General features: G+C 56.0%; 2 protein-coding genes across 3 annotated transcripts; one reads left to right on the forward strand and one right to left on the reverse strand.

Annotated features, from left to right (window-relative positions):
- Positions 1-3,547: 3,547 nt before the first annotated feature.
- Positions 3,548-14,722, forward strand: Fam171a2 (family with sequence similarity 171 member A2). Its single transcript, XM_045158172.1, has 8 exons — positions 3,548-3,700; positions 7,163-7,390; positions 7,604-7,696; positions 11,291-11,449; positions 11,532-11,711; positions 11,843-11,959; positions 12,032-12,158; positions 12,684-14,722. The coding sequence occupies exons 1-8, from the start codon at positions 3,583-3,585 to the stop codon at positions 14,176-14,178; spliced, it is 2,517 nt and encodes an 838-aa protein (XP_045014107.1). The 5' UTR covers positions 3,548-3,582; the 3' UTR covers positions 14,179-14,722.
- A 96-nt stretch (positions 14,723-14,818) lies between these two features.
- On the reverse strand, positions 14,819-21,955 carry Grn (granulin precursor). 2 transcript variants are annotated; one of them, XM_004655305.2, is made up of 13 exons: positions 21,806-21,955; positions 18,871-19,015; positions 18,623-18,748; positions 18,429-18,510; positions 17,760-17,872; positions 17,543-17,678; positions 17,321-17,430; positions 17,002-17,125; positions 16,645-16,742; positions 16,308-16,553; positions 15,640-15,873; positions 15,336-15,560; positions 14,819-15,248 (listed from the first exon to the last, which is right to left on the reverse strand). In XM_004655305.2, exons 1-13 carry the CDS (start codon positions 21,835-21,837, stop codon positions 15,111-15,113), a joined length of 1,809 nt encoding a protein of 602 aa, XP_004655362.2. In that variant the 5' UTR covers positions 21,838-21,955; the 3' UTR covers positions 14,819-15,110. The 2 variants fall into 2 exon arrangements, with proteins under 2 accessions (XP_004655362.2, XP_045014108.1); XM_045158173.1 differs by lacking the exon at positions 21,806-21,955 and adding an exon at positions 21,511-21,531.
- Between the last annotated feature and the right edge of the window lie 586 nt (positions 21,956-22,541).

Here is a 22,541-nt window from a genome sequence, read left to right on the forward strand (position 1 = left end):
GCCTGGAAGCCCTGGTGCACCCATTCTCTTTCTTTCTGTCTGTTGCTCTCAAGTAAATAAAAATAAAAACAAATTATTTTAAAAATAAAAAGAAGGAGGAGGAGGAGAAGAAAGGACTGGAGAGGAGGCTTAGCACTTAAGGCACTTGCCTGCAAAGGACCTAGGTTCAATTCCCCAGTATGCACATAAGCCAGATGCACAAGGTGGCACGTGCATCTGGAGTTCATTTGCAGTGGCTGGAGGTCCTGGCACACCCATTCTCTCTCTCTCTCTCTGTCTCTCTCTCTCTCTGCCTCTTCCTTCCTCTCTCAAACAAATAAATAAAATATATTTTAAAATATTAAAAGATTTTAGAGCTGAGCACGGTGGCACATGCTTTTAGTCCCAGCACTTGGGATGCAGAGGTGGGAGGATTGTTGTGAATTCGAGGCCACCCTGAGACTACATAGTGAATTCCAAGTCAGCCTGGGCCAGAGTGAGACCCTACCTCGAAAAACCAATATAGATAGATAGATAGATAGATAGATAAATAGATAGATTTTAAAGAGAAGGAAAAGAGGAAGGGAGGGAGAGAGGAAAGAAAAGTTGAGGAGCAAAGAAGGGAGGAGGAAGGAATCAGGTGACTTTGTCCACACACTCATCATGAAGTCTCCTGAAGTCAGAAGACCTAACCAGGAGGGAACCCCGCTGTCCTCTGGGGAATGAAATCCTTGTCTGAGGTATCTAGTGGCCTCCTGGGCACCATGTTGTGCCCTGAGGTAACAGTTTACAGTTATTGTGTAGCTCAGGACCTGGCCATGCAGAATAGAAGCTGAGTGATGGTGATAATGGGAAATACTGGATGGGGAGGAAAGAAAGGTTGGCTTCAAGTGTGGCGTTCAATGACTGAGGAACTGGAAAAGATCTAATTCAATGAACATGAAGTCAGAATCAGTGGGACCAATGAGTGATTTTCAATGAGAGAAAAATTAGTTTCCACCTGATAAAATCTTCCCAGCCAGGTCACTACTTCAGAAAGGAGCTTATTGCCAGGTGTGGTGGTGCACACCTTTAATCCCAGCACTTGGGAGACTGAGGTAAGAGGACTGCTGTGAGTTCAAAGCCAGTCTGGGACTACATAGTGAATTCCAGGTAATCCTGGGCTGGAGAGAGCCCCAGGCTCAATTTTTTTTTTTTTTTTTCTGGAGAGATGGCTTAGCATTTAAGATGCTTGCCTACAAAGCCTAAGGACTCATGTTGAACTCTCCAGGTCCCATGTAAGCCAGATGCAGTGATGCAAGCATGCAATGTCACACATGCACACAAGGGGGCGCACGTGTCTGGAGTTTGATCGCAGGGCGCCAATTCTCTCTCACTCTCTCACTCTCACAAAAAAGAAAAAGAAAAAAAGCAATCTGCTGGGCTTGCCTCAAAAAAAGAAAAAGAAAGGAGTTTATGACCTAAGGAAATGTGAGCCCTCTCCTCATCCTGGACCTGTAAACAATAGCAGCCCTGGTATTTAAGGCACCTTGCTCCTGTCCATTTTGTGCTAGATTCTTACGTCATCTCATTTAATCTGCAACAACCCAACCAGGTCGAGATCATTACGATTCCTTCTGTGAAGGGTGACTGAGGCCATGTGTGAGGACACCTGTAATCTCAGCTCTCATGAGGCCCAGGGAGGAGGATCGCCATGAATTCAGAGCTAGCCTGGGCTACCCAATGTGTTCCAGACCAAAAAAAAAAAAAAGATATTTGGTTAGGGAGGTAGCTCAGTAGTTAAAGGTAATCGCTCGTAAAGCATTCAAGTCCCCGACCTGTGTAAAGCCAGACGCACAAGGTGGCACATACACCTGGAGTTTGTTTGCAGTGGCTGGAGGCCCTGGCAAGCCCATACTCTATCTTCCCCCACCCCTCTCTCAAATAAATAAATAAATAAATAAATTTTAAAAAATAAACTTGAGCATGGTGGCTCACACCTATAATCCCAGCAATTGGAAGACTGAAATAGGAGGGTAGTCATGAGTTTTAGGCCAACCTGGGCTGCAGAGTGAGTTCCAGGTCAGACTGAGCAAGAGTGAGACCCACCTCAAAACATTTTTTAAATTGTTTTTTGGTTTATTTTTATTTATTTATCTGAGAGTGACAGAGAAAGAGGGAGAGAGAGAGACAGAGAGGGACAGAGAGAGAGAGAGCGCGAGTGAGCACCCCAGGACCTCCAGCCCCTGCAAGCGAACTCCATATGTATGCGCCCCCTTGTACATCTGGCTTACATGGGTCCTGGAGAATCGAGCCTCGAACCGGGGTCCTTAGGCTTCTCAGGCAAGCGTTTAACCGCTAAACCATCACTCCAGCCCCTCAAAACATTTTAAACCTGATGTGGTGGTGCATGCCTTTAATCCCAGCACTTGGGAGGCAGATATAGGAGGATTGCTTTGAACTCAAGGCCACCCTGAGATTATACAGTGAATTCCAGGTCAGCCTGGGCTAGAGCAAGACCCTACCTCGATAAACCACACACACACAAAATGTTTTTAAAGATTAATCTCTTTCTTTTTTCATTTGGAGGGGAGGGAGAACGAGAGAGAGATAAAAGAGAGTAAGAGGGCACTCCAGACCCTCCAGCCACTGCAAACAAATGCCCAACGCATGTGCAGCTGGCTAATGTGTGTACTGGGGAATCGAACCTGTGCCCTTAGGCTTCGCAGGCAAGCATCTTAACCACTGAGCCATCTCTCCAGCCCTCAAAACATTTTTTAAAAAGTTTTTTCGTTTTTATTTTTATTTATTTATTTGAGAGCAACAGACAGAGCGAGAAAGAGGCAGATAAATATAGAGAGAGAATGGGCGCGCCAGGGCCTCCAGCCACTTCAAACGAACTCCAGATGCGTGCGCCCCCTTGTGCATCTGGCTAACGTGGGACCTGGGGAATCGAGCCTCGAACCTGGATCCTTAAGCTTCACAGGCAAGCGCCTAACCACTAAGCCATCTCTCCAGTCCCCCAAAACATTTTTTAATAAAAAGATGTGTGAAGACCAGAAGGCTGTGTAGTAAGTTGTTTGTTCCTGAAGGAGAGGTAGAAGCCAGAGGAGGTCCCAGGTCAGCTTCCCACCCAGTGCTGGAGACAGCGTGGAGCAGTCTGTGCGTGAGAAGGAGCAGGGAGGGGCTTAGGTCTTACTCCTTAGAGACCTTTGGGAGCAAGCACTAACCCTCTCCCCAGAAAAATTTGCACCAAATATCAGAGGCTTTCGAACCCAAAACGCCGTGCCTTGACCCTAATAGCTACACTCCCTTGCAGCTCAGAGTTCGGGGGGCACGGACTGGGGAGGGCTACCGTGCGGGCTGCGGGCGGTGCTGGGGGTGGGCAGCGGGCGGAGCGGGGTCGCGAGGGGGCGGCGCCGGGAGGCCCGCGGTGCAGGACGCCGCCTGCAGGGGGCGCTGGCGGCGGCTCCGGGCGGAGACAATCGCGCCGAGCGGGCGCCGGAGCCGGAGCGGGAGCTCGAGCCGCGCAACGGGGCGCAGAGCTGGAGCCGAGCGGAGCCGGCCGAGCCGAGCCGGGCCGCGCCGCAGCGATGGACCGCTAGGGCCCGGCGGAGCCCCGCCATGCCGCCGCCGAGTGGCCCCAGCGTCCTCGCGCGGCTGCTGCCGCTGCTGGGGCTGTTGCTCGGTGGCGCTTCCCGGGCTCCGGGCAAGTCGCCTCCGGAGCCCCCCAGCCCACAGGGTGAGTGTCGGCTGGGAGGGGCGACGATCGTGGGCCGGCGCCCCGCGGCCAGGCTTCTCTGCTGCTTGCTAGCCACCCCCTCCCGCCCCCCGGCTTGTCGGTGCTAGTGAGTTGGGGTGCGCTCTGTGCTGGATCGGGGTGGGGAAGAGATAGACGACCTGCGCTCGGTGCTGCTGGGGGCAAAGCAGGGAGGGGGAGACTGTTTGGGGCGGGGAGTCTCGGGGAGATACAATGGGGAGGATGGGGGTCCCCAGGCTCCTCGCCTCCGTCGCCTTCGACTTGTTTTTCTCCCTCCTGGTCCGCGAGGCGCTGCTGCCTGAGCCATTGTCTACGGAGGACATCCGCCCAGGGGCGGGCTGGGGCGGGCGCCGACTCTGCAGCCCCCCGCGGGTCCCTCGCTCGGACCCGGGCTGGGTGGGGGCGCAGGCATCGGCTGCCACCCTGGGCCCGACGGGGGCTGGGCGCCTATAGCTGGGCTTGGAGAGGGGGGAGGGGAGAAGGGGGGAGTGGGTGAGGCTGTGGGCGGGATTGACTGCTCCAAAGGGGTTTTCGCCCAGGAGCCTGACAGCTTCCAGCCAACCTCCCAGGTTTAGAATTCGGGGTGCACCAAATAAATGCTCATCAGCCTATGGTGGAGGAAGGCCTTCAGTTTGGGGGTAGGACCGAGAAAAGGGAGGGGTGCGGTAATTGTGATTTCTAGCTCAAGGCGCATGGCTGGGCTGTGGTCGCAGAGCCATGCTGAGCTGGCTGGCTGGCTGTGGGCTGGGCCAGCTGGGAGGGCAGGTGTCTGGGTCCCCGGCCAGCCGGCCTCCTGCCACTCCTGTCCTCTGCTAGCTCCCAGATCATCCCCTCCTCATTTCACTTCTCCCCAGTGGAGGAGACCCTCCCAACGCCTGACCTGGGCCAGGTGGGTGTGTGAGGTGGGGGCGGGGCCGGACCCTGCGGCGGGAGAATTGGACCATACCTCCAGCCCTGCTTCTACCTCCTGCCTTCCAGGCTCCTGCGACACCACCCCTCTCCTGCTCTCCCCATCCCTGCTGTGGGCCCCATCTCTGCCTGAAAAACCGGGTTCTTAACTCCTCACTGCCACCACCCCCAAGTAGCTGGCAGGAAAGACAGGGTGTGTGTGTGGGGGGGGTCTGGATGAGGGAAGTGGGATCCGGTTGAAGGGAGGAGGTCGGATTTCCTCCTGGTACGAGGCAGGGTTGAAGCGGAGAGATGGAGGTCCTGCGTGGAATGTCAGGCTGAGGATGGGGAGGGAATCTCCCTTCGCCTCAGTCTACCCCTCTCTACCGAGAGGAGAGGCCCTAGCTTCTTAGAAAGGCCTTCCCCCCAGGCCTGCACCTCAGGGGAAGGGGCCCAGAGAATTAGTTGGAATAGAGCCAGGAGAGGGGGCTCTCTCAGGCAGCTGGCTGGGAGCCCAGGTTGAGGGGAAGGGGGGAAAGGAGTCGGCTAGGCACCTGCCCCACCTCCCAGCTTGGCACGGATTCTCCTTCAGGCCTAACCTGACCACCTCTGTTTTGTTTCCCCAGCCCCCTCCCCTTATCTGAAGCCTTGGCCCAGAAGGCCTTCCTCTGGTGGCGGAATGTCAGGCTCCTGGGTCCCTTCTCCCCAGCTGCTCTCTCCAGCTGTTCCTAGCCTAGGATAGGGTTTGGGGAGCAGTCAGCCCTTCTGGCTTCTCAGAATTCCTACTGGGAGGAGGGTGTTGCTCTCTATCCCTCTTGGAAAACCAGAGAACGGTGTGAGTGGGTCTCCCACCCTATTGGACCAGGCAGTGGCTTGGGAGGGGAAGGGAGGTGGGCTCTGGGAACAGCTGGATGGGATGTCAGGGGCAGGCGTGGCATCCCCGGCTTGGTAGCCTGAGATAAGGCACCTGTCACTGTTGAGTGTCAGCCTCCATATGAAAAGCCTTCCTGAAGTTTCTGTGGCTCTCAGTACCCCTCCCCTTGCCCTGCTGCTTTCAGCTCCAGACTCTTCCGTTTGTATATAGCCCCGTCTAGATTGTATCCCAGCACCCAGTCCACTCCCTACTTGCCTCTTGGACTCTCATACACCTTTTCAGCCATCACAGCCATTAGCTGGAGGGCTGGAGCACGGTCTTGAGGGAGGGGCTGCTGCTAAGTGGGAAGGGTTAGGTGGAGAAAGGCATTCTGGGGAATTCATGACAGTCACTCAAGGCCCCATCATCCCATCCAAGAGCATATTTTCACACCTGCTGGACCAGCCTGGAGCCAGGGGCACAGAGAGCCAAGGTCCAAAAAGACTTGGAAGGCCCCTTCCCAGTCCCCTACACACAATTTCCCCTGTAGCCTGGGTCTGTTCCCCCCCCCCCCCCCCCCGCACACACACCCCCCAGATCGCCCTTCCTTGCCAGAGCCTCAGCTCCCTGCCTGATCTCCTGGGAGGAATGAGGGCGTTGCCATGGTGACTTACTATAGCTGACCAGCAAAACATGAAGGGGAGGGCTTAGGGGCTGGTGCTAGGCCCTAACTCTGAAGGGAAGCAGGTTTTTGCAAAGTATTCTGGGAAGAGATGAGTGTTGAGGGGGGATAAATTTCTTAATGCCTTCTCACTTTTTTTTTTCCTTGAAAACCCAGACAAGGACCCAACTTCCATCCTCCCTCAAATTGCTCAATTTTGACCTTTCCCCTTTCCCTCTGAGACCTCTCCTCCAGACCCATTGTTCCTCAGCCTCTTTTCCATGCACACTCCTCATGGGGTTAAGCAGCTAAGAACTTACATCTTGGACACAGACTATTAGGTTTGGAACACAGATCTTTCGCTTGAAGTGTAGTATGTGTCTAAACTTTGAGCCTCTGTTTCTTTATCTGTAAAATGGGCTGAAGGCATATATTTAAAAAATTTTTAAATCAGTTTTGTTTATTAGAGAGAGAGGGTGCTCTAGGGCCTTCAGCAACTGCAAACGAACTCCAGACGCATGTGCCACCTTGTGCATCTATCTGGCTTACATGGGTCCTGGGCAGTCGAGCCTGGGTCCTTTGGCTTTGTAGGCAAGCACCTTAACCACTAAGCTCCCTCTCAGGGCATATTTTATCAAATGGAATCATTGACTGTTAAAATGCACTTTTATTTCATGTACCAGTAATAAGTGGGAAAGGTGATAACAATTGTAATCATGACCTTTTGCATCATAGACATTGTCTGAGTTCAGAAATGTTAAAATGTGAACGTGCGCATGGGCTAGAGTGAGTGACATACGGTGATAGTGCCACCTTCCCCTCAGACTGCTGCCTCAGGGGGTAAATGTTCACTGACAGAACGCATGCTCAGCACACTGGGGCCCTGGACTTGATGTCCAGCATTACAAAAGTAATAAAGACAGCTTTCATAGTACCTGCTCTGAAGCCTGTCCCTAACGCCAGCCTCCTCCTTTGATCTTGGCGCTTCCCATAGTTTTCTCCCTTCTTCCTCCTCACTCTCTTCACCCCGCTTTGTCCACAGAGATCCTGATCAAGGTGCAGGTATATGTGAGCGGGGAGCTGGTGCCCCTGGCCCGGGCCTCGGTGGATGTGTTTGGGAACCGTACCTTGCTGGCGGCGGGCACCACAGACTCAGAGGGCGTGGCCACACTACCCCTCAGTTACCGCTTGGGCACCTGGGTGTTGGTCACTGCAGCCCGCCCTGGCTTCCTCACCAACTCCGTGCCATGGCGTGTTGACAAGCTGCCCTGTGAGTGCAGGGGCAGGTGGAGTGGGGAGGGGGAACAGCAGCTGACCCTCCAGCAGCCCCTTCCCAAAATAGTCCTGGGGGTGGAGGGGCAGGCTTTCCAGCAGCTGCTGCCTGGGCTAGGGTATGCAGAGGGAGCTGAAGCCCCGGGGATGCAGACTCACGGGGCTCCCGCTGGGGGCTTTTCCAGGGGCTGACACGCTGCTCCTCTTGCAGTGTACGCGTCAGTCAGCCTCTACTTGCTCCCAGAGCGGCCAGCCACCCTCATCCTCTACGAGGACCTTGTGCACATCCTCCTAGGCTCGCCTGGTAAGCCCCTTGACCCACCCTGCACTCTTTCCTTCCCAGACCTGCATGTAAACACCTGATCCTTCACACCTTAGCTCGGTGCCCCTGGGCAAATCACTTAGCCTTTCTGAGCCATGTTTTGTGCATATATAAGACATGGAGGGGCTGCAGGGATGGCTTAGAGGTTAAGGTGCTTGCCTGCAAAGCCTAAGAACGCATGTACACATGTTCGAATCTCCAGGTCCCACATAGCCCGATGCAAAATGACACACACATGCAGTGTTGCACATGCACACAAGGGGGCGCATGCATCTGGAGTTCATGCACAGACTAAAAAGACCCTGGAGTGCCCATTCTTGCTCTCTCTCTCTCTCTCTCTGCCTCTTTCTCTTTCTCTGTCTCTCTCTCAAAAAATAAAATAATAAAAAAATCACTAAAATAAAAGAGGAAGCCAGGCATGGTGGAGCATGCCTTTAATTGGGAGGCAGAGATAGGATTAGAGGGTTCAAGGCCACCTTGAGACTATGTAATGAATTCCAGGTCAGCCTGGGTTAAAGCAAGACACTACTTCGAGAAACCAAAAACAAACAAACAAAAAAGCTATGGAGGGCTGGAGAGGTAGCTCAGTGGTTAAAGATACTTCCTTGCAAAACCTGATGGCATTTATTTGATTCCCCAGTATCCATGTTACACCAAATACAGAGTGGTGCATGCATCTGGAGTTTGTTGCAGTGGCGGGAGGCCTGTCACACCCATGCTTTCTCTCTGACTGCCTCTTTCTTCCTCTCTCTCTCTCCCTGTCTCTCTCTCTCTAATAAATAAATATAAATATTCTTGCCAGGCATGGTGGCACACACCTTTAATCCCAGCACTAGGGAGGCAGAGGTAGGAGGATCACCGTGAGTTCGAGGCCACCCTGAGACTTAGTGAATTCCAGGTCAGCCTGAGCCAGAGTGAGACCCTACCTCAAAAAACAAAAACAAACTATATGTGTGTGTGTGTGTGTGTGTGTACACACACACACACATACATACTTAAAAGATGCAAAGATAGTTTCTGCATCAAGTCAAGGTAAGGATTAAATAACATCAGCTGTGTGAAAAGAAAACACACAGGTTTTCAATAAATATTTTTTTAGTGTGTTGGGGTGCCTCATGGTTTCTATCCTCTCTCCATTCCTACCCCCTTCATTTTCAGGGGATCTACATACATTTGTTGGGTGCCTGGATGTTAGGAGGCCATGGAGGGGGCACCCTTTCACAGACACTGGACACATCCCATGGCCTGCAGCAGTCCGAAGTGATCCTTGTCTATGTGCACAGACCTTGGGTCTCGGCTCATACCTCCACACCTGCGTTGTGCATGGAAGCTGGTGCTGGGGCCCAGTGGAAAGGCAGAACAAACCCCCTTCCTGCCTTGTGGAGTTAACTGGCATGTAGGAAGACAAAGGCCACTGCAGATTTTAGGGTAGTTACAGAGCAGGCAGGCTCCTTTGTTGAGTTATCGCTGACCTGTGGGAAGCCCGGCGCGGACAGGTGAAGGGGGCAGTGGACCACGTGAGGTGGGAGTAGAAGGTGACCTGAGGCATCTGGCTGGAGAGGAAGGCCTGGCAGTTAGTACAAAGTCCCAGGCAAAAGGAATAGTGAGGGTTCAGGGAACTTTCTGGCCTGGCTGCCCAGAGTGGAGACTGTCCAACCAATACTACAGAGCCATCGGGGGTTTTAGAGAGAAACCATTTATTTGTAAATTATTTATTACTTGTGTGTGTGTGTGTGAGAGAGAGAGAGAGTGAGTGTATGGGTACACCACTTTGTACATCTGGCTTTACATGGGAATTGAACCCAGGTCAGCAGACTTTGCAAGCAAGTGCCTGTTACCAATGAGCCATCTCCCTAGCCCTGGAGAGAGACCTTTACCCAGCTTCAATTCGTAGCTTGAGCTCTCACTGGCAAACGACTCCTTTGCTGTCACACCCCTCTGATCCTGGAACAGCGGCCTCCAAGTGCCCCAGAGGATTCTAAAATGCCAAATATATCTCTGTTACTCCAGAGCTCAGAGCCCTCCCATGGTTCTCAGAGTAAAAGCCGGGCCCCTTCAAAGAGCAGCGCCTCTAGGATATGTCTGCCACTGCATTCTCCAAATAGCTGGTGGGCCTCTGGGTCTTTTCCTGCTGGTCCTCCTGGAAGGGCCTTCCTGCTTTCTTTCGTAGCTGCATCTCCTGAAAGACTCCACAGGGTTTTCCCTGCATCAAGAGGACCAAGCTCCCAACATTCAGTAGTGTGGGGAGGGGATGCACTCCAGGAGGGCAGCCTGGGGCAGGTTTTTGATCTTTTGCTACTTCTGTATCTAAAATGGAGTTGATAGCATCCCCTCCCTCCTTGGTAGTTTTGCTAATGACAGGGGTCACTACCCATGACCTGCTTAGGACAGTATCCAGTATATTTTAAAGCTTAATAAATTTTACCTATGGTCACACTGAATTGGACTTCTGTTTATATGTCTTTCCCCTTCACACCCAACGTACACACAGAGCATCCACATTTATTACATGCTTAAAAATGAAAGATAGAGGGCTGGAGTGATGGCTTAGAGGCTAAGGCATTTGCCTGCAAAGCCAAAGGACCCAGGTTCGATTCCCCAGGACCCACGTTAGCCAGATGCACAAGGGAGCACATGTGTCTGGAGTTAATTTGCAGTAGCTGGAGGCCCTGACATGCCCATTCTCTCTCTCTCTCTCTGTCAAATAAATAAATAAATAAAATTTAAAAAGAATTACAATTGGTTTCCTTTAAAAATAAATAAATTTCAGTCACACAGGTTAACCACTTTTTTTTCTGACATAGCATCTTACGCTATCCCAGGCTGACCTAGAAATTACTCTGTAGTCCCAGGCTGGTCTCGCATTCACAGCAGTCCTCCTACCTCTGCCCCCCAAGTGCTGGGATTAAGAGTGCTGGGATTATTATGTGTGTGCTGCCATGCTGACCTCACTAGCACTTTCTTTAAAAAAATATTTGAGAGAAAGAGACAAGCAGATAGAATGGATACGGCAGGGCCTCTAGCCACTGCCCCCTTGTGCATCTGGCTTATGTGGGTACTGGGGAATCGAACCTGGGTCCTTAGGCTTCGCAGGCAAGCACCTTAACCGCTAAGCCATCTCTCCAGCCCCTGCTAGCACTTTTCAAATGTCTAATTGCCACATGTACCCACGGGATACCATAGTGAGTAGCACAGGCGCACAGCTTTCTGTCAGAAAGCAATGGATCCATAAAGACTTAGCAGCACGGCACTACACTTGACCGTGAACTTGAAGGAAGGGAATTTCGTCTTACTCAGACTTGCCTCCTAGAACCTGACCCAGTGTCTGCCACACGGGAGACATTGCAAATTGACGTCCGGACCCTCATCTACCGAAAGTAGTTTGCTGAGGATCACAGTCAGGAATTAGAGCTTTCAGAACCATATCCCTTCCAACTTGACCATCTATGGTTGCCCCGTTCTCTCCTGTCATTCTCCCTAACCTTCCCACTGGCCTGCCCCGCTGGCTCCCCTTCTTGGATACTTGCTTTCCACTCTGGTAGCGGTCAGGTCCCTGTAGCCTGTCTCTCCGTGCAGGAGCGCGCTCACAGCCCTGGGTGCAGTTCCAGCGCCGCGCTGCCCGCCTGCCCGTCAGCTCCACCTACAGCCAGCTCTGGGCCTCGCTCACACCGGCCAGCACCCAGCAGGAGATGCGGGCTTTCCCTGCCTTCTTGGGCACTGAGGCCTCCAGCTCAGGTAGGCCAGGTGCCAGCTATGAAAAGGGCTTCTTCCGCGTCCAGGGTCAGCGCCCCTCAGTGCCTCTGTCCTCCTCCCTCAGGCAATGGCTCCTGGCTGGAGCTGGTACCCTTGGCTGCCGTAAGCGTGCACCTGCTGACAGGCAATGGGACAGAGGTGCCGCTCTCAGGCCCCATTCATCTGTCCCTGCCAGTGCCCTCCGAGCCACGTGCCCTCGCTGTCGGCACCAGCATTCCAGCCTGGAGGTTTGACCCTAAGAGTGGTAAGTGTCTTGGGTGTGTGTTTGGTGGGGGGGGGGGGAGGACTTCAGGTGCTGGAGTTAGGAGAAGGAACGTAGGACTGAGGCTTGGGATGGGAGAGAGATTAAGTGACGAACCCCGCGGCCTCTCCCAGGGCTGTGGGTACGAAATGGCACTGGTGTGATCCGGAAGGAAGGACGGCAGCTCTACTGGACCTTCATCTCCTCCCAGCTGGGATACTGGGTGGCTGCCATGGCCTCCCCCACATCTGGTGAGTGACGGGGTGTGTATGGGGGGGAAATAGTGGTGGAAAGGGCATCTATTAAGCTCTTGATTGGCACAGGCCTGGTCACCATCACGTCGGGCATCCAGGACATTGGCACCTACCACACCATCTTCCTGCTCACCATCCTGGCAGCCTTGGCCCTGTTGGTCCTCATTCTGCTGTGTCTGCTCATCTACTACTGCCGGTGAGTGCGCCAGGGACTGAGGCCGGCCCTGTGCCTGACCCTGGCCTGTGCGCTGGGGCCTCAACGGTGCAGAAAACACAATGCCAATCCTGCCGGTGCCGGCAGGAAAGGACTGTGTGTGCACCAGAGACTGGTTGCTGAGGAGAAGGGGTCGACGGGTGGCGGGACCTGCAGGCCGGGCCTCCTACAGAGACCATCTGCAGTTGCTCCAAACCGTGCAGCTCTCACTCTGAGAGGACCCTCAGACCACATGCTCGTAGTTGGCTTAAATGCTCTTCCCAGCTCTCAAACGCCTACAGGCAAAGCGTCCAGTTCACTCCACGGGAAGCGGAATAGATTGGCTGCTGGCCGGGCCTCTTTCCACAAACCTCTCCACCCATCTCCCCTGAATATCTCGGGCAACCTCCAGCCTCCCAACTATCTTCACCCCTCATCCTGCAGCCATGAGGATTTAGGGAGGAACTTTTGGCCCTCAGCTTTCCCGAGGGGTCCCCTCAAAGCCCTGTCTCTCTTCCTTTTCCACAGAAGGCGCTGCCTGAAGCCGAGGCAACAGCACCGCAAGCTGCAGCTCTCCGGACCCTCGGACGGTAACAAACGAGATCAGGCCACCTCGATGTCCCAGCTCCACCTCATCTGTGGAGGACCCCTGGAGCCCCCCTCGTCCGGAGACCCTGAAGCCCCACCCCCAGGCCCCCTGCACTCGGCCTTCTCCAGCTCCCGGGACTTAGCCTCCTCCAGAGACGACTTCTTCCGTGCCAAGCCCCGATCCACCAGCCGCCCAGCCGCGGAGGTGCCCGGTGCCCGCGGGGGCGAGAGTGCCGGGCTCAAGGGTGCCCGCTCCGTCGAGGGACCCGGAGGACTGGAACCCGGCCTGGAGGAGTACCGGCGGGCACCCCCGGCGGGGGCCGCGGCCTTCCTGCACGAGCCACCTTCGCCGCCGCCACCCTTCGACCACTACCTGGGCCACAAGGGCGCGGCCGAGAGCAAGACCCCCGACTTCCTGCTGTCGCAGTCCGTAGACCAGCTCGCGCGCCCCCCGTCGCTCAGCCAGGCCGGGCAGCTCATCTTCTGCGGCTCCATCGACCACCTCAAGGACAATGTCTACCGCAACGTCATGCCCACCTTGGTGATCCCCGCACACTACGTGCGCCTGGGCGGCGAGGCGGGTACGGCGGGAGTGGGCGACGACCCCGCCCCGCCCGAGGGCTCAGCCCCCGGCCCCGCGCGCCCTTTTCCCCAGCCCGACCCCCAGCGCCCGCTGATGCCAGGTCACCCGGGCGCGGGGGGCGAGGGCGGCAGCGGGGGTGGGGGCGGTGGTGGCGGTGGTGGTGGTGGTGTCGGCGGCGAGGGCTGGGGAGGTGGGCGCTCGGCCCCGGTCAGCGGTTCGGTGACGATCCCGGTGCTGTTCAACGAATCCACCATGGCGCAGCTCAACGGCGAGCTGCAGGCCCTGACGGAGAAGAAGCTTCTGGAACTGGGCGTGAAGCCTCACCCGCGCGCCTGGTTCGTGTCCCTGGACGGGCGCTCCAACTCGCAAGTGCGCCACTCGTACATCGACCTGCAGGCGGGCGGCGGGGGCCGCAGCACCGACGCCAGCCTGGACTCGGGCGTGGACGTGCACGAGGCGAGGCCGGCGCGCCGCCGACCCGCGCGCGAGGAACGGGAGCGGGAGCGCGCGGCGCCGCCGCCCCCGCCCGCGCCCCCGCGCCTGGCCCTCAGCGAGGACACGGAGCCCAGCAGCAGCGAGAGCCGCACGGGGCTCTGCTCGCCCGAGGACAACTCGCTGACGCCGCTGCTGGACGAAGTGGTGGCGCCCGAGGGCAGGGCGGCCACGGTACCCCGGGGTCGGGGACGCAGCCGCGGGGACAGTTCCCGCAGCAGTGCCAGCGAGCTGCGGCGCGACTCTCTCACCAGCCCGGAGGACGAGCTGGGAGCCGAGGTGGGCGACGAGGCCGGCGACAAGAAGAGCCCTTGGCAGCGCAGGGAGGAGAGGCCGCTGATGGTGTTCAACGTCAAGTAGCCCCGCCCCGGGGCCCGGCCCCGCCCCGCCCTGCTGCGCGGGTCCCCCGAGTGCGCGCCCCGGGGAGCGGCGGGGGTTCTCGCTCTTAACCACGGAGAGGTTCCTTTCCCCCGCCCCCCCCAACCCAATTCCCCGGGGAACCTACGGAGCCGTTCGTTCGGTGGTATGTGCTGGGGAGTGTCTCGGGATCGGGGACCCTGGATCTGCCTCCTCCGAGCGCAGGGAGGTGGGAGGGGCTGGGGAGGAGGGCTGGGGGTGGGAAGCAGTGCCTGTATGAACGTGGCTGTACATAGAAAGATCTATTGTGGGAGACCAGGAGGGGGTGACCCGGCCTCAGCTGCTAGGGTGAGGGCCGGGAAGGGAGGGGCATTCTCTGTGGACCCTTGGGAGGGGAGGGGGTGCTGCTTGCGGAGTAGCCCGTCTCTGGGCTACGATGGCACAGGGCTAGTGGCTGGGGCAGCCCTGGAGTCAGGGGGGTATGTGATGGGGCTCGTCCCTCCTGCTGTGGGCAACAGCAAATATAAAACTGGTGAGGTTAAGGCTGTGTGTGTGTGTGTGTGTCTCCTTCTGTGGGGAGTGGGTGATGTTGGCACTGGAGGGCCCTGGCTCGCTGAGGCAGGATGGCCAAAATCAGACACTGTTAACAAAGTGTACAAACTTTATTGGAGCAAAACACAAGTACACAAGCACACACGCACCTGTGGGTAGGGAAAAGCACCTGGCCACAGGGTTCGGAGAAACTGGAGGGGATGGCAGTTTGTAATGTGCCTTTAGCCACAGCCCTCTGCATCAAGGAGGCCCGTAGACTGAGACTCAGAATGGGTGGGGCAGAGAGACTCTGAAGGAAGAGGTGTTGGGGAGGCCTGAGTGGTGGATACCCTCTTCAGGGCCGCCAGAGCTGTGGAGTTTTCTTCGATTCCCCAGCCCCTCCCTCACAGCAGCTGTCTTGGGGCAGGACCCCTCAAAGGAGCGTCCCAGCGCAGAGTCTCCTTTCGCAAACATTTGGTTCCCTTGGCCGCACAGCGGAAGCCAATGGGACAACAGTGCCGCCCGTCGGTACAGCAGACACCCTGGGTGGTGCACGGGGAAGTGAGGAAGCTGGATAAGGGAGAGCCCGGCCTATCACACCCAGCCCCGGGATCAAGGGCGGCACTGACCTGGTCGTAGGGACAGCAGGCCCAGCCTTTCCGGCTATTTCTGCAGCAGGTTTGGTTGTCGTGGCAGAAGTGCCCTTGCCCGCACTCCACGTTCCCCGCGTTAGAACCAAGGCCCAGAAGGGCAGCAGCCTGGGTGGAGCCCGCGTCCTTCTCACAGGACCTGGCTTTCACGTTGCAGGTGTACCCAGCTGGGCAGCAGTGCTGGTGGTCCTCACAACACACCGCCTGGGAGCGATGGGATGACGTCACACTCCTATCCCCCAGCCTCAGCTCCCGTCTCCCAGGACACTGGGAAGAAACTCACGTGGGGCAGCTGGCAGCAGGCCCAGCCCCCCCTCAGGCTCGGGCAGCATGTCTGTCCTACTGGGCAGCTGGTGTGCTGGTCACAACCGATGTCACTTATTTTGGACAGAGACACCTGTCGGGCGGGCATCTTCTCCAGGCCAGCTACTACCCTGCTCCCCAGCTGACAATGTCCTTCGGCTGTACATGCGTAGCCATGGGGGCAACAGTGCTGGTGGTCTGAGCAGCAGACGCCCTAGGAGTGGGTAGAGAAGAGTGTTCTACAGAGTACGCGATGGGGGTCTACCTCTCCTCACAGCCCCTGCAGCTGGGGACAACTCACAGCTGGCTGACACCATGGGCTAGGCATGGTGCAAAAGAGCAAAGCAGGGCTGGAGAGATGGCCTAGCGGTTAAACGCTTGCATGTGAAGCCTAAGGACCCCGGTTCGAGGCTCAATTCCCCAGGACCCATGTTAGCCAGATGCACAAGGGGGCGCAAGCATCTGGAGTTCCTTTGCAGTGGATGGAGGCCCTGGTGCGCCCATTCTCTCTCCCCCTATCTGCCTCTTTCTCTGTCTTGTCACTCTCAAATAAATAAATTAAAAATTAAAAAAACAAAAGAGCAAGGCAACAGACTCTGACCTCCCATCTTTCCCCAGTTGCTTTGCTCCCCCGCCCCACCCATGCACCTCTGGGACAGGACAACAGCCCCAGTCCCCAGAAACAAGTCGGCAGCAGGTGTTGTTGGAGGGACAGCTGGTGAAAGTATCACAGGGGACATCACTCCTGAAGGCTCTGGACTCTGGCACGCTGGGGTGGGCTGCAATCTTCTTCATCCAGGGCACACGGAGGCCCTTCAGTTCACAGGTCCCTGTCTCCGCGTGGCACTGAAACCACGCCGGGCAGCAGTGGATGTGGTCTGCACAGCACACAGCCTAGGGTGGACAGAAAAAGAGCCAGTGGACACAAGAGTCTACCTGGCTGCCACCTCTGCTCAACCCAGCCTGTAACCACTCCTGCGGGTACCTTGGGAAACGGGCAACAGCCCCAGGACCCCGACTGGAGGCGGCAGCAGGTGTTGCCATCTGGGCAGCTCTCCTCCATGTCACACTTCACCTCCTGCACTGTGAGGCAGGCAGAGGGCAGGTCAGCAGTAACACTGGGGACTTTTGAGGGACCTGCTCTTTGCAAGCAGATGCTGAGGACAGTATACAATAGCCAGCTATCTCAGCCCACAGTGAGGCTTAGACAAGACCAGTGCGGGGGGGGGGGCTGCACCCATACACGGGGCCTCAACATCTACTCCCACATCTGTTTCAGAACAGCTCAGAGCAGAGCCTTACTGTGCAGGTAGAATGAGGTCTGGGATACCCTCCTCTGTACCTGGGCGTGCAGGCAGCTTGGTCAGGAGGTCCACAGCGTTGTCCTTGGAGAGGCACTTACTTTGGATCAGGTCACACACAGTGCCATGAGGGCAGCAGTGTAAGTGGTCAGAGCAGCAGATGGCCTGGGTGGGGACAAGAATGAATCTCTATGACTTCCAGCCTCAGGTGAGCATAGAGAACGGCCCGGTGGATGACTGGCACTGCTCCAATCTCCCACTAGGGGGCAGCACAAGTCCTGAGTCAGCCAGACTCCCAGCAACTGGCCCCTGGAAGCCCTGGTAAATCAGGCCCCAGGCTGGCTCCAGCCCTTCACTCACATTGGGCATTGGGCAGCAGCCATACTTGCCACTGGACAGCTCACAGCAGGTAGAATCATCGGGGCACTGGGACCGTGCATCAGGGCACAAGACGGTGGAGGGCAAAGCCACTGGAAAGGAGCGAGGCGTGAGGGGCTGCCAGGGATGGAGGGGAGCTTTTTCCCAAACAGAAGTTAGATGAGGCTTCACCCCAAATCCCAGCCAGATGTCCCATCACCTCACCTGCCTTATTGGCCCTTTGGGCAGGAATCTTTCTTGCCAGGGGATAGGTGCCTGTGGGCGTGATGCATCGGGTGTGGACCAGGTCACAGGAGGCCCCGTGGGGACAGCAGTGAACTCTGTCTTCACAGCAAGAGGCCTGAGAAGAGAGGCTCCTTAATCCATAGTTGCCACCCCCAGACCCCACCTTCTCGTCACGCCTGCCTCCCCACCCGTGTACCTGGGGCATGGGACAGCATCCCCAGGAGCCATCCAGCATAATGCAGCAGGTGGAGGAGTCAGGACATTCGAACTCGCTGTCAGGACACTGGACAGCACCCAAGAGGTTGTCATCTGTGCACAGGATGATCCAGGATCCCATCAAGCCAGTCAATTAGGGTCATGCCCCCCTACCACCCAAGGAGCTGGTGGCACCTGGGCCTGCAGGCCCAGCCGCAGGGGGAACTAGGGACTGGCCTAGAGTTTGGTGATCTAGGCTCCTCTACCCCATTCTCCCCACAAGCCTGCCTCAGAAAGATGATCACAACAAGAGCATCTACTGAACTTAGGTTAGTGTTACATCAGCCCAGCAAGGCCTCCCTGGACCCCACAATGCCTGGAGCTCTTCATCTTCTCTGTCCCCTCTCATTTCCAGAGCTTCACTTCTGTCCAGAACAGAAGGTTGCTTAGTACAGATGCCACATGAATTGATGCCCACTCTCCTACCCTCCCCCATGCCCTGCCATATTTACATATTTGAAAGAGACAGACCATGGCCACTGCAAATGAACTCCAAACACCTATGTCACTTTGTGCATCCAGCTTTATATGGATACTGGGGAATCAAACCCAGGTCGTTAGGCTTTGCAGGCAAGTGCCTTAACTTCTGAACCATCTCCCAGCCCCGTACCTGACTTTTGGCAGGATCTCCCATCAGCGCTGCAGAGGAAGCCCTGGGGGCAGCAGTGACGGCCATCCCCACATGCCACACCCTAAGGGACAGAGAAGCCTGCATGGGCAAAGCCCTTTCACCTGGGGCTGGAAGGCTGCAAGAAAGCGTAAATGCAGACCTAAGTCCCTCCTTTGAGCTAATGGCACCCTCACCTCTGGGAACGGGCAGCAACTGGAGGTGCCAGAGACAGTGAGGAGGCAGGAATAGCCGGCAGGGCACTGGGCATGGATCTGGCAAGGGCTTTCCAGATGCTGGCTCACTGCTGTGGGCCGTGTGTCCTGGGAAGAGAAGGGTCAGATACACTAAAGGACTTGCGCCAGGCCTCACTGCCTGGCCCACTCAAGATAACCCTTCCAACGACGCGGGCGGCTAGCTCTTGTCTGGGTTGGAGGACACTCACTGGCAGGGGATTGCAACAGCTGTAGCTGTCTCCTCCCGGGTCCAGACAGCAGGCCACCGGACAGAACTGACCATCTGGGCACTTTGTTCCAGCCACCAACCCTACCACTAAGGCTAGCCAGCTCACCAGGGTCCACATGGTTTGTCTGCAAAATACCAAGGAAAGTTTAGAAAACTTAACCCCATGCCACCCTCAGTTCTGAGGCCACGTGCTGCCCGCACACCCAGGCCAAGGCCCGCGCCTGCGATGGAGCTTGTCGAGGAGTGTGTGTGCATACGTGGCTTGGACTCAGCTTCCTACCTATGTCTTGTCTGTACGTACATGCTCTAGCACATGTAGGCTGTGAGCATGAATGCTGACATGAGCACACCTGTGAACCCATGTCTCCACACACGGCCTAACACCCAAGCCTCTGAGGGTGAGCATGTACATGTGGGCGTATGAGGGTCAGCAAGGCACGTGGGCCCCATGGCTCTGATCTGTGGGGATATGGGCCAATTCACAAAGCCGGCCTCAGCAGACATGGGAGAGGACAAGGTTGGGATGCAAGGAGGAAGTCTTCCTACCAGGAAAAGCTAGGGTTCCCTTTTGGTAGCCAGCCTTTGCCTGACATTGTACACACATCTGCACCCTGCTGAGGCCTCTGGGGACAGAGCAGACACATGATCAAATGGGAAACCACAGGGCTGAGAAAGTTGTGGAAAAGTAAGTATGGTGGCCAGGGGTACCTGGGATGCCTTCCTCTGGAGACCAATCTCCATCTGTCACAACTGCCACCCCACCACCACCAAGGGAAAGGGCTACACAGACGGGGTTAACATTTAAGATAACTGCATTGTGACGCCATCCCCACATCACCAGGGTCTTTTTGGATTCACCGAACATACCATCCCATTCCTCTGCCTCTCTCTCCCCTATTCTGAAATCAAAACTCAGTTGCATGTGGAAAGCCCTTGTTTCACTAGTGGTGAGGCCCCACTGCCTATCTGAGTCAACAAGAGGAACCGAACTTCTCACTTCCCTAACAAGCTTCCTTCCCCCTCCAGCTCAGCTGGCCCGGCCAGGTCTCCAGGACGCCCCAAGTGACACTATCCTGCCCCAGGTAGCAAAAACAGCAATGTCCCCAGAGTCTGTAGGAACTAGTTCCAACTCTCCTAATTGACTTTCTCTGTAACAGCTATCCAAAGTAATAACAACTTTTACTTTTCAAAGAAGTAAACTGAAACTCAAGAGACATTCAACAGCACATCTATGTCAGATGTGAAGTCATGGTGATAGCAGACTGATGGCCAGAGCAAACTGGACCTGGGCTTACATCGCCAGTGGAATGCTGATCACTGCTAAGAATGGATCCTAAACTGGGCGTGGTGGCACACGCCCAGTTTAATCCCAGAACGCAGGAGGCAGAGGTAGGAGGATCGCTGAGAGTCCGAGGCCACCCTGAGACTACATAGTGAATTCCAGGTCAGCCTGGGCTTGAGTGAAACCCTACTTCGAAAAACAAAACAAACAAAAAAAGAATAAATCCTAAATTCTAGGGGAATAGAACCCTGGGGTTCAAGAGAAGGGAGAAGGACAGAGCACTTCCTGGGCAGGTAGACCATGGAGGGCAGAAATAGGATTGGTCTGCGGACTACCTGGAAACTGCAGCTGGGTTCTAGGTCCTGGCGGTGCCACCAATAAACTGCTGAGGATCTAAGAAGTTGCCCCCTGTGTGTCTCAATTCAGCATGAGGCTGTGTGTGGATATTGCTGGAGAGGGTGGGAAATTTCACCCACCAGGTAATCCCAGCATGTGAGGCTGACGCAGGAGGACTAAAGTTTCAGACTACCCTGGGCTATAGAGTGGACTGGAGGCCAGCCTGGGCTACACGGGAAGACCTTGTTTCCAAACAAATCCTCTCACCTTCACCTGGGATTACTAAAATGCTCCCTCCCTCTCGTGTTCACTCAAAGAATATCACCAAGGGGTCATCTCCTGGTCAGGTCAGGGTGAAGCCTGGTCCTTTCACAGTGGTCCCCATCTGGCAGCCAGGGCATATATAGCTGCCTCGTCTGCCTCTTGCTTCTCGGTGTCCAATGTCAACCCTCAGCAAGCTGACCCCAGGCCTAGGTTTCTCCAGAAAGGTCTGTCTGCTGGGGTGCATCTTGGCATCCTGCTGACTTATTTATATCTTCTTTTTGGTTCTTCTCAAGTTTAAGGAAAGAAGTGTGTGTGTGTGTGTGTGTGTGTGTGTAGCACGCGCGCACACGAACACACACACACACCACGCTGGGGATTTGTTGAGCACGAGCCTAACTCCTTTCAAGCCCGCACATCACACTGCCAAAACAACCAGGGGACAGGAGCTCTTCAAGACCCTAGCTCCATAATCTTCCACTAGGTGGCACCCCCCAACTCCTAGTGCCAAGGGGAGAGGCATTTCCCAAAAGGTGAACCAATCCAGCGGCAAAAAAAGAAGGGAAAAGTGGTGTGGAGAGGCGGAAATTAGCTTCCCCAGCCGCAAAATGAGGAAGCACAAACGACCCAGCGGTTCAGTCACCCATTCCCAGGTTCCGTGCCAAGAAAGCAAGGGCGGACGCTCCCCACCCACTCCAAGCCACTGTGGGGACCACCCACCCCATCAGAAAGAGCCAGAACCTGCTGGGAGGGGGAGCTGGTCCAAGAATAGAGAGGGGGCTCCCAGCTCCCGAGGGATGGGATGCAGCTTTCCGGGATGCCAGGGGAGGGGGCCCTCCTCGAGGATCTCTGCAGTGACTGTTCCACCACCTGTTCCCCCTAAACCCCACTCCCTCTAGTACATCAGAACCTCCCCCACTCAACGGAGTTTCTATAGCGGGTCTTCTCTCGTCTCGGAGCTGAGACTCCAAGGACTCATCGTGCACACGTGGCCCTGGCAGGAGCCCGGCGACGGTCAGCACCGCCGCCCTCCTACCTGCTTCGGGGTCCGAGCTCCGGGGGTGGCATCTGGCGGTCAGCTCCCGGACCAGGGCCTGTCCCCGCGATGGCCCGCCCACCTCAGCTCCCATTGGCCAAGGTTCCAGGCTCCTGCGCTCCCATTGGCTCCTGGCCGACGTAGAGGCGGGGCTCTCCTGGAATGCTCTGTTTCTTTTCTACTCAATTCACACTCCTCCCTTTCCTCTCTCTCTCTAGCTCTCGCGCTCTCCCTCCCCACACCCCATTTCTAGGGATCATGTGATTAGAGAATCATATGACACCTCGCTGTCCTCACCCCGGTCGCGCTGGTTCGCTTCGCTGCCTTCTCCCCTCCCCGTCCTGCCGGCGCCTGGCAGTTTCCTAGAGATGAGACATCGCGGGTCGCCGCGCGTTGACCGCGAAGGGGGCAGCTGCCCCGCAGGAGGCTCGGGAAGGCCCTTTACAGGATTTCGGCCCCTGTCTGGGTTACGACATTTGTACATGCCGGTCTGGGTTCATGTTTAGACCGCCTGCGCTGCAAGGAAGTCGAGGGCAACAACCCCCAGGCCTGTCTTCGGGCCAGGTTCTTGGGCGTTTTGAGTGGGAAAACAAGCTCAAACTAAATCTAACAAGGTTCAAGGGCAGGTGACAGGCGGGACACGTGTGTAGGAAAGACAAGAGGTTGGTTCACGGCGAGAAAGAAGAGATTCAAATCCTCCTTGAAACAGCACGTTGAGGGCTGGCCTAACGATGCA

The sequence above is a fragment of the Jaculus jaculus genome, chromosome 9, assembly GCF_020740685.1.
Source record: "Jaculus jaculus isolate mJacJac1 chromosome 9, mJacJac1.mat.Y.cur, whole genome shotgun sequence".
NCBI classification, from domain to species: Eukaryota; Metazoa; Chordata; class Mammalia; order Rodentia; family Dipodidae; genus Jaculus; species Jaculus jaculus.

What these genes read in the sequence shown, in the direction of transcription:
- Grn (XM_004655305.2), bottom strand. Translation starts at nt 21,837, where the DNA reads ATGCCACCCCCGGAGCTCGGACCCCGAAGCAG. An exon ending in GAGCTCGGACCCCGAAGCAG is followed by an intron (nt 19,016 to 21,805) that starts GTAGGAGGGCGG and finishes GGTATTTTGCAG; the next exon opens with ACAAACCATGTGGACCCTGG. An exon ending in GATGCTGTCCCATGCCCCAG is followed by an intron (nt 17,679 to 17,759) that starts GTACACGGGTGG and finishes CTCTCTTCTCAG; the next exon opens with GCCTCTTGCTGTGAAGACAG.
- Fam171a2 (XM_045158172.1), top strand. Translation starts at nt 3,583, where the DNA reads ATGCCGCCGCCGAGTGGCCCCAGCGTCCTCGCGCGGCTGCTGCCGCTG. An exon ending in GGAGCCCCCCAGCCCACAGG is followed by an intron (nt 3,701 to 7,162) that starts GTGAGTGTCGGC and finishes CTTTGTCCACAG; the next exon opens with AGATCCTGATCAAGGTGCAG. An exon ending in CATGGCCTCCCCCACATCTG is followed by an intron (nt 11,960 to 12,031) that starts GTGAGTGACGGG and finishes TGATTGGCACAG; the next exon opens with GCCTGGTCACCATCACGTCG.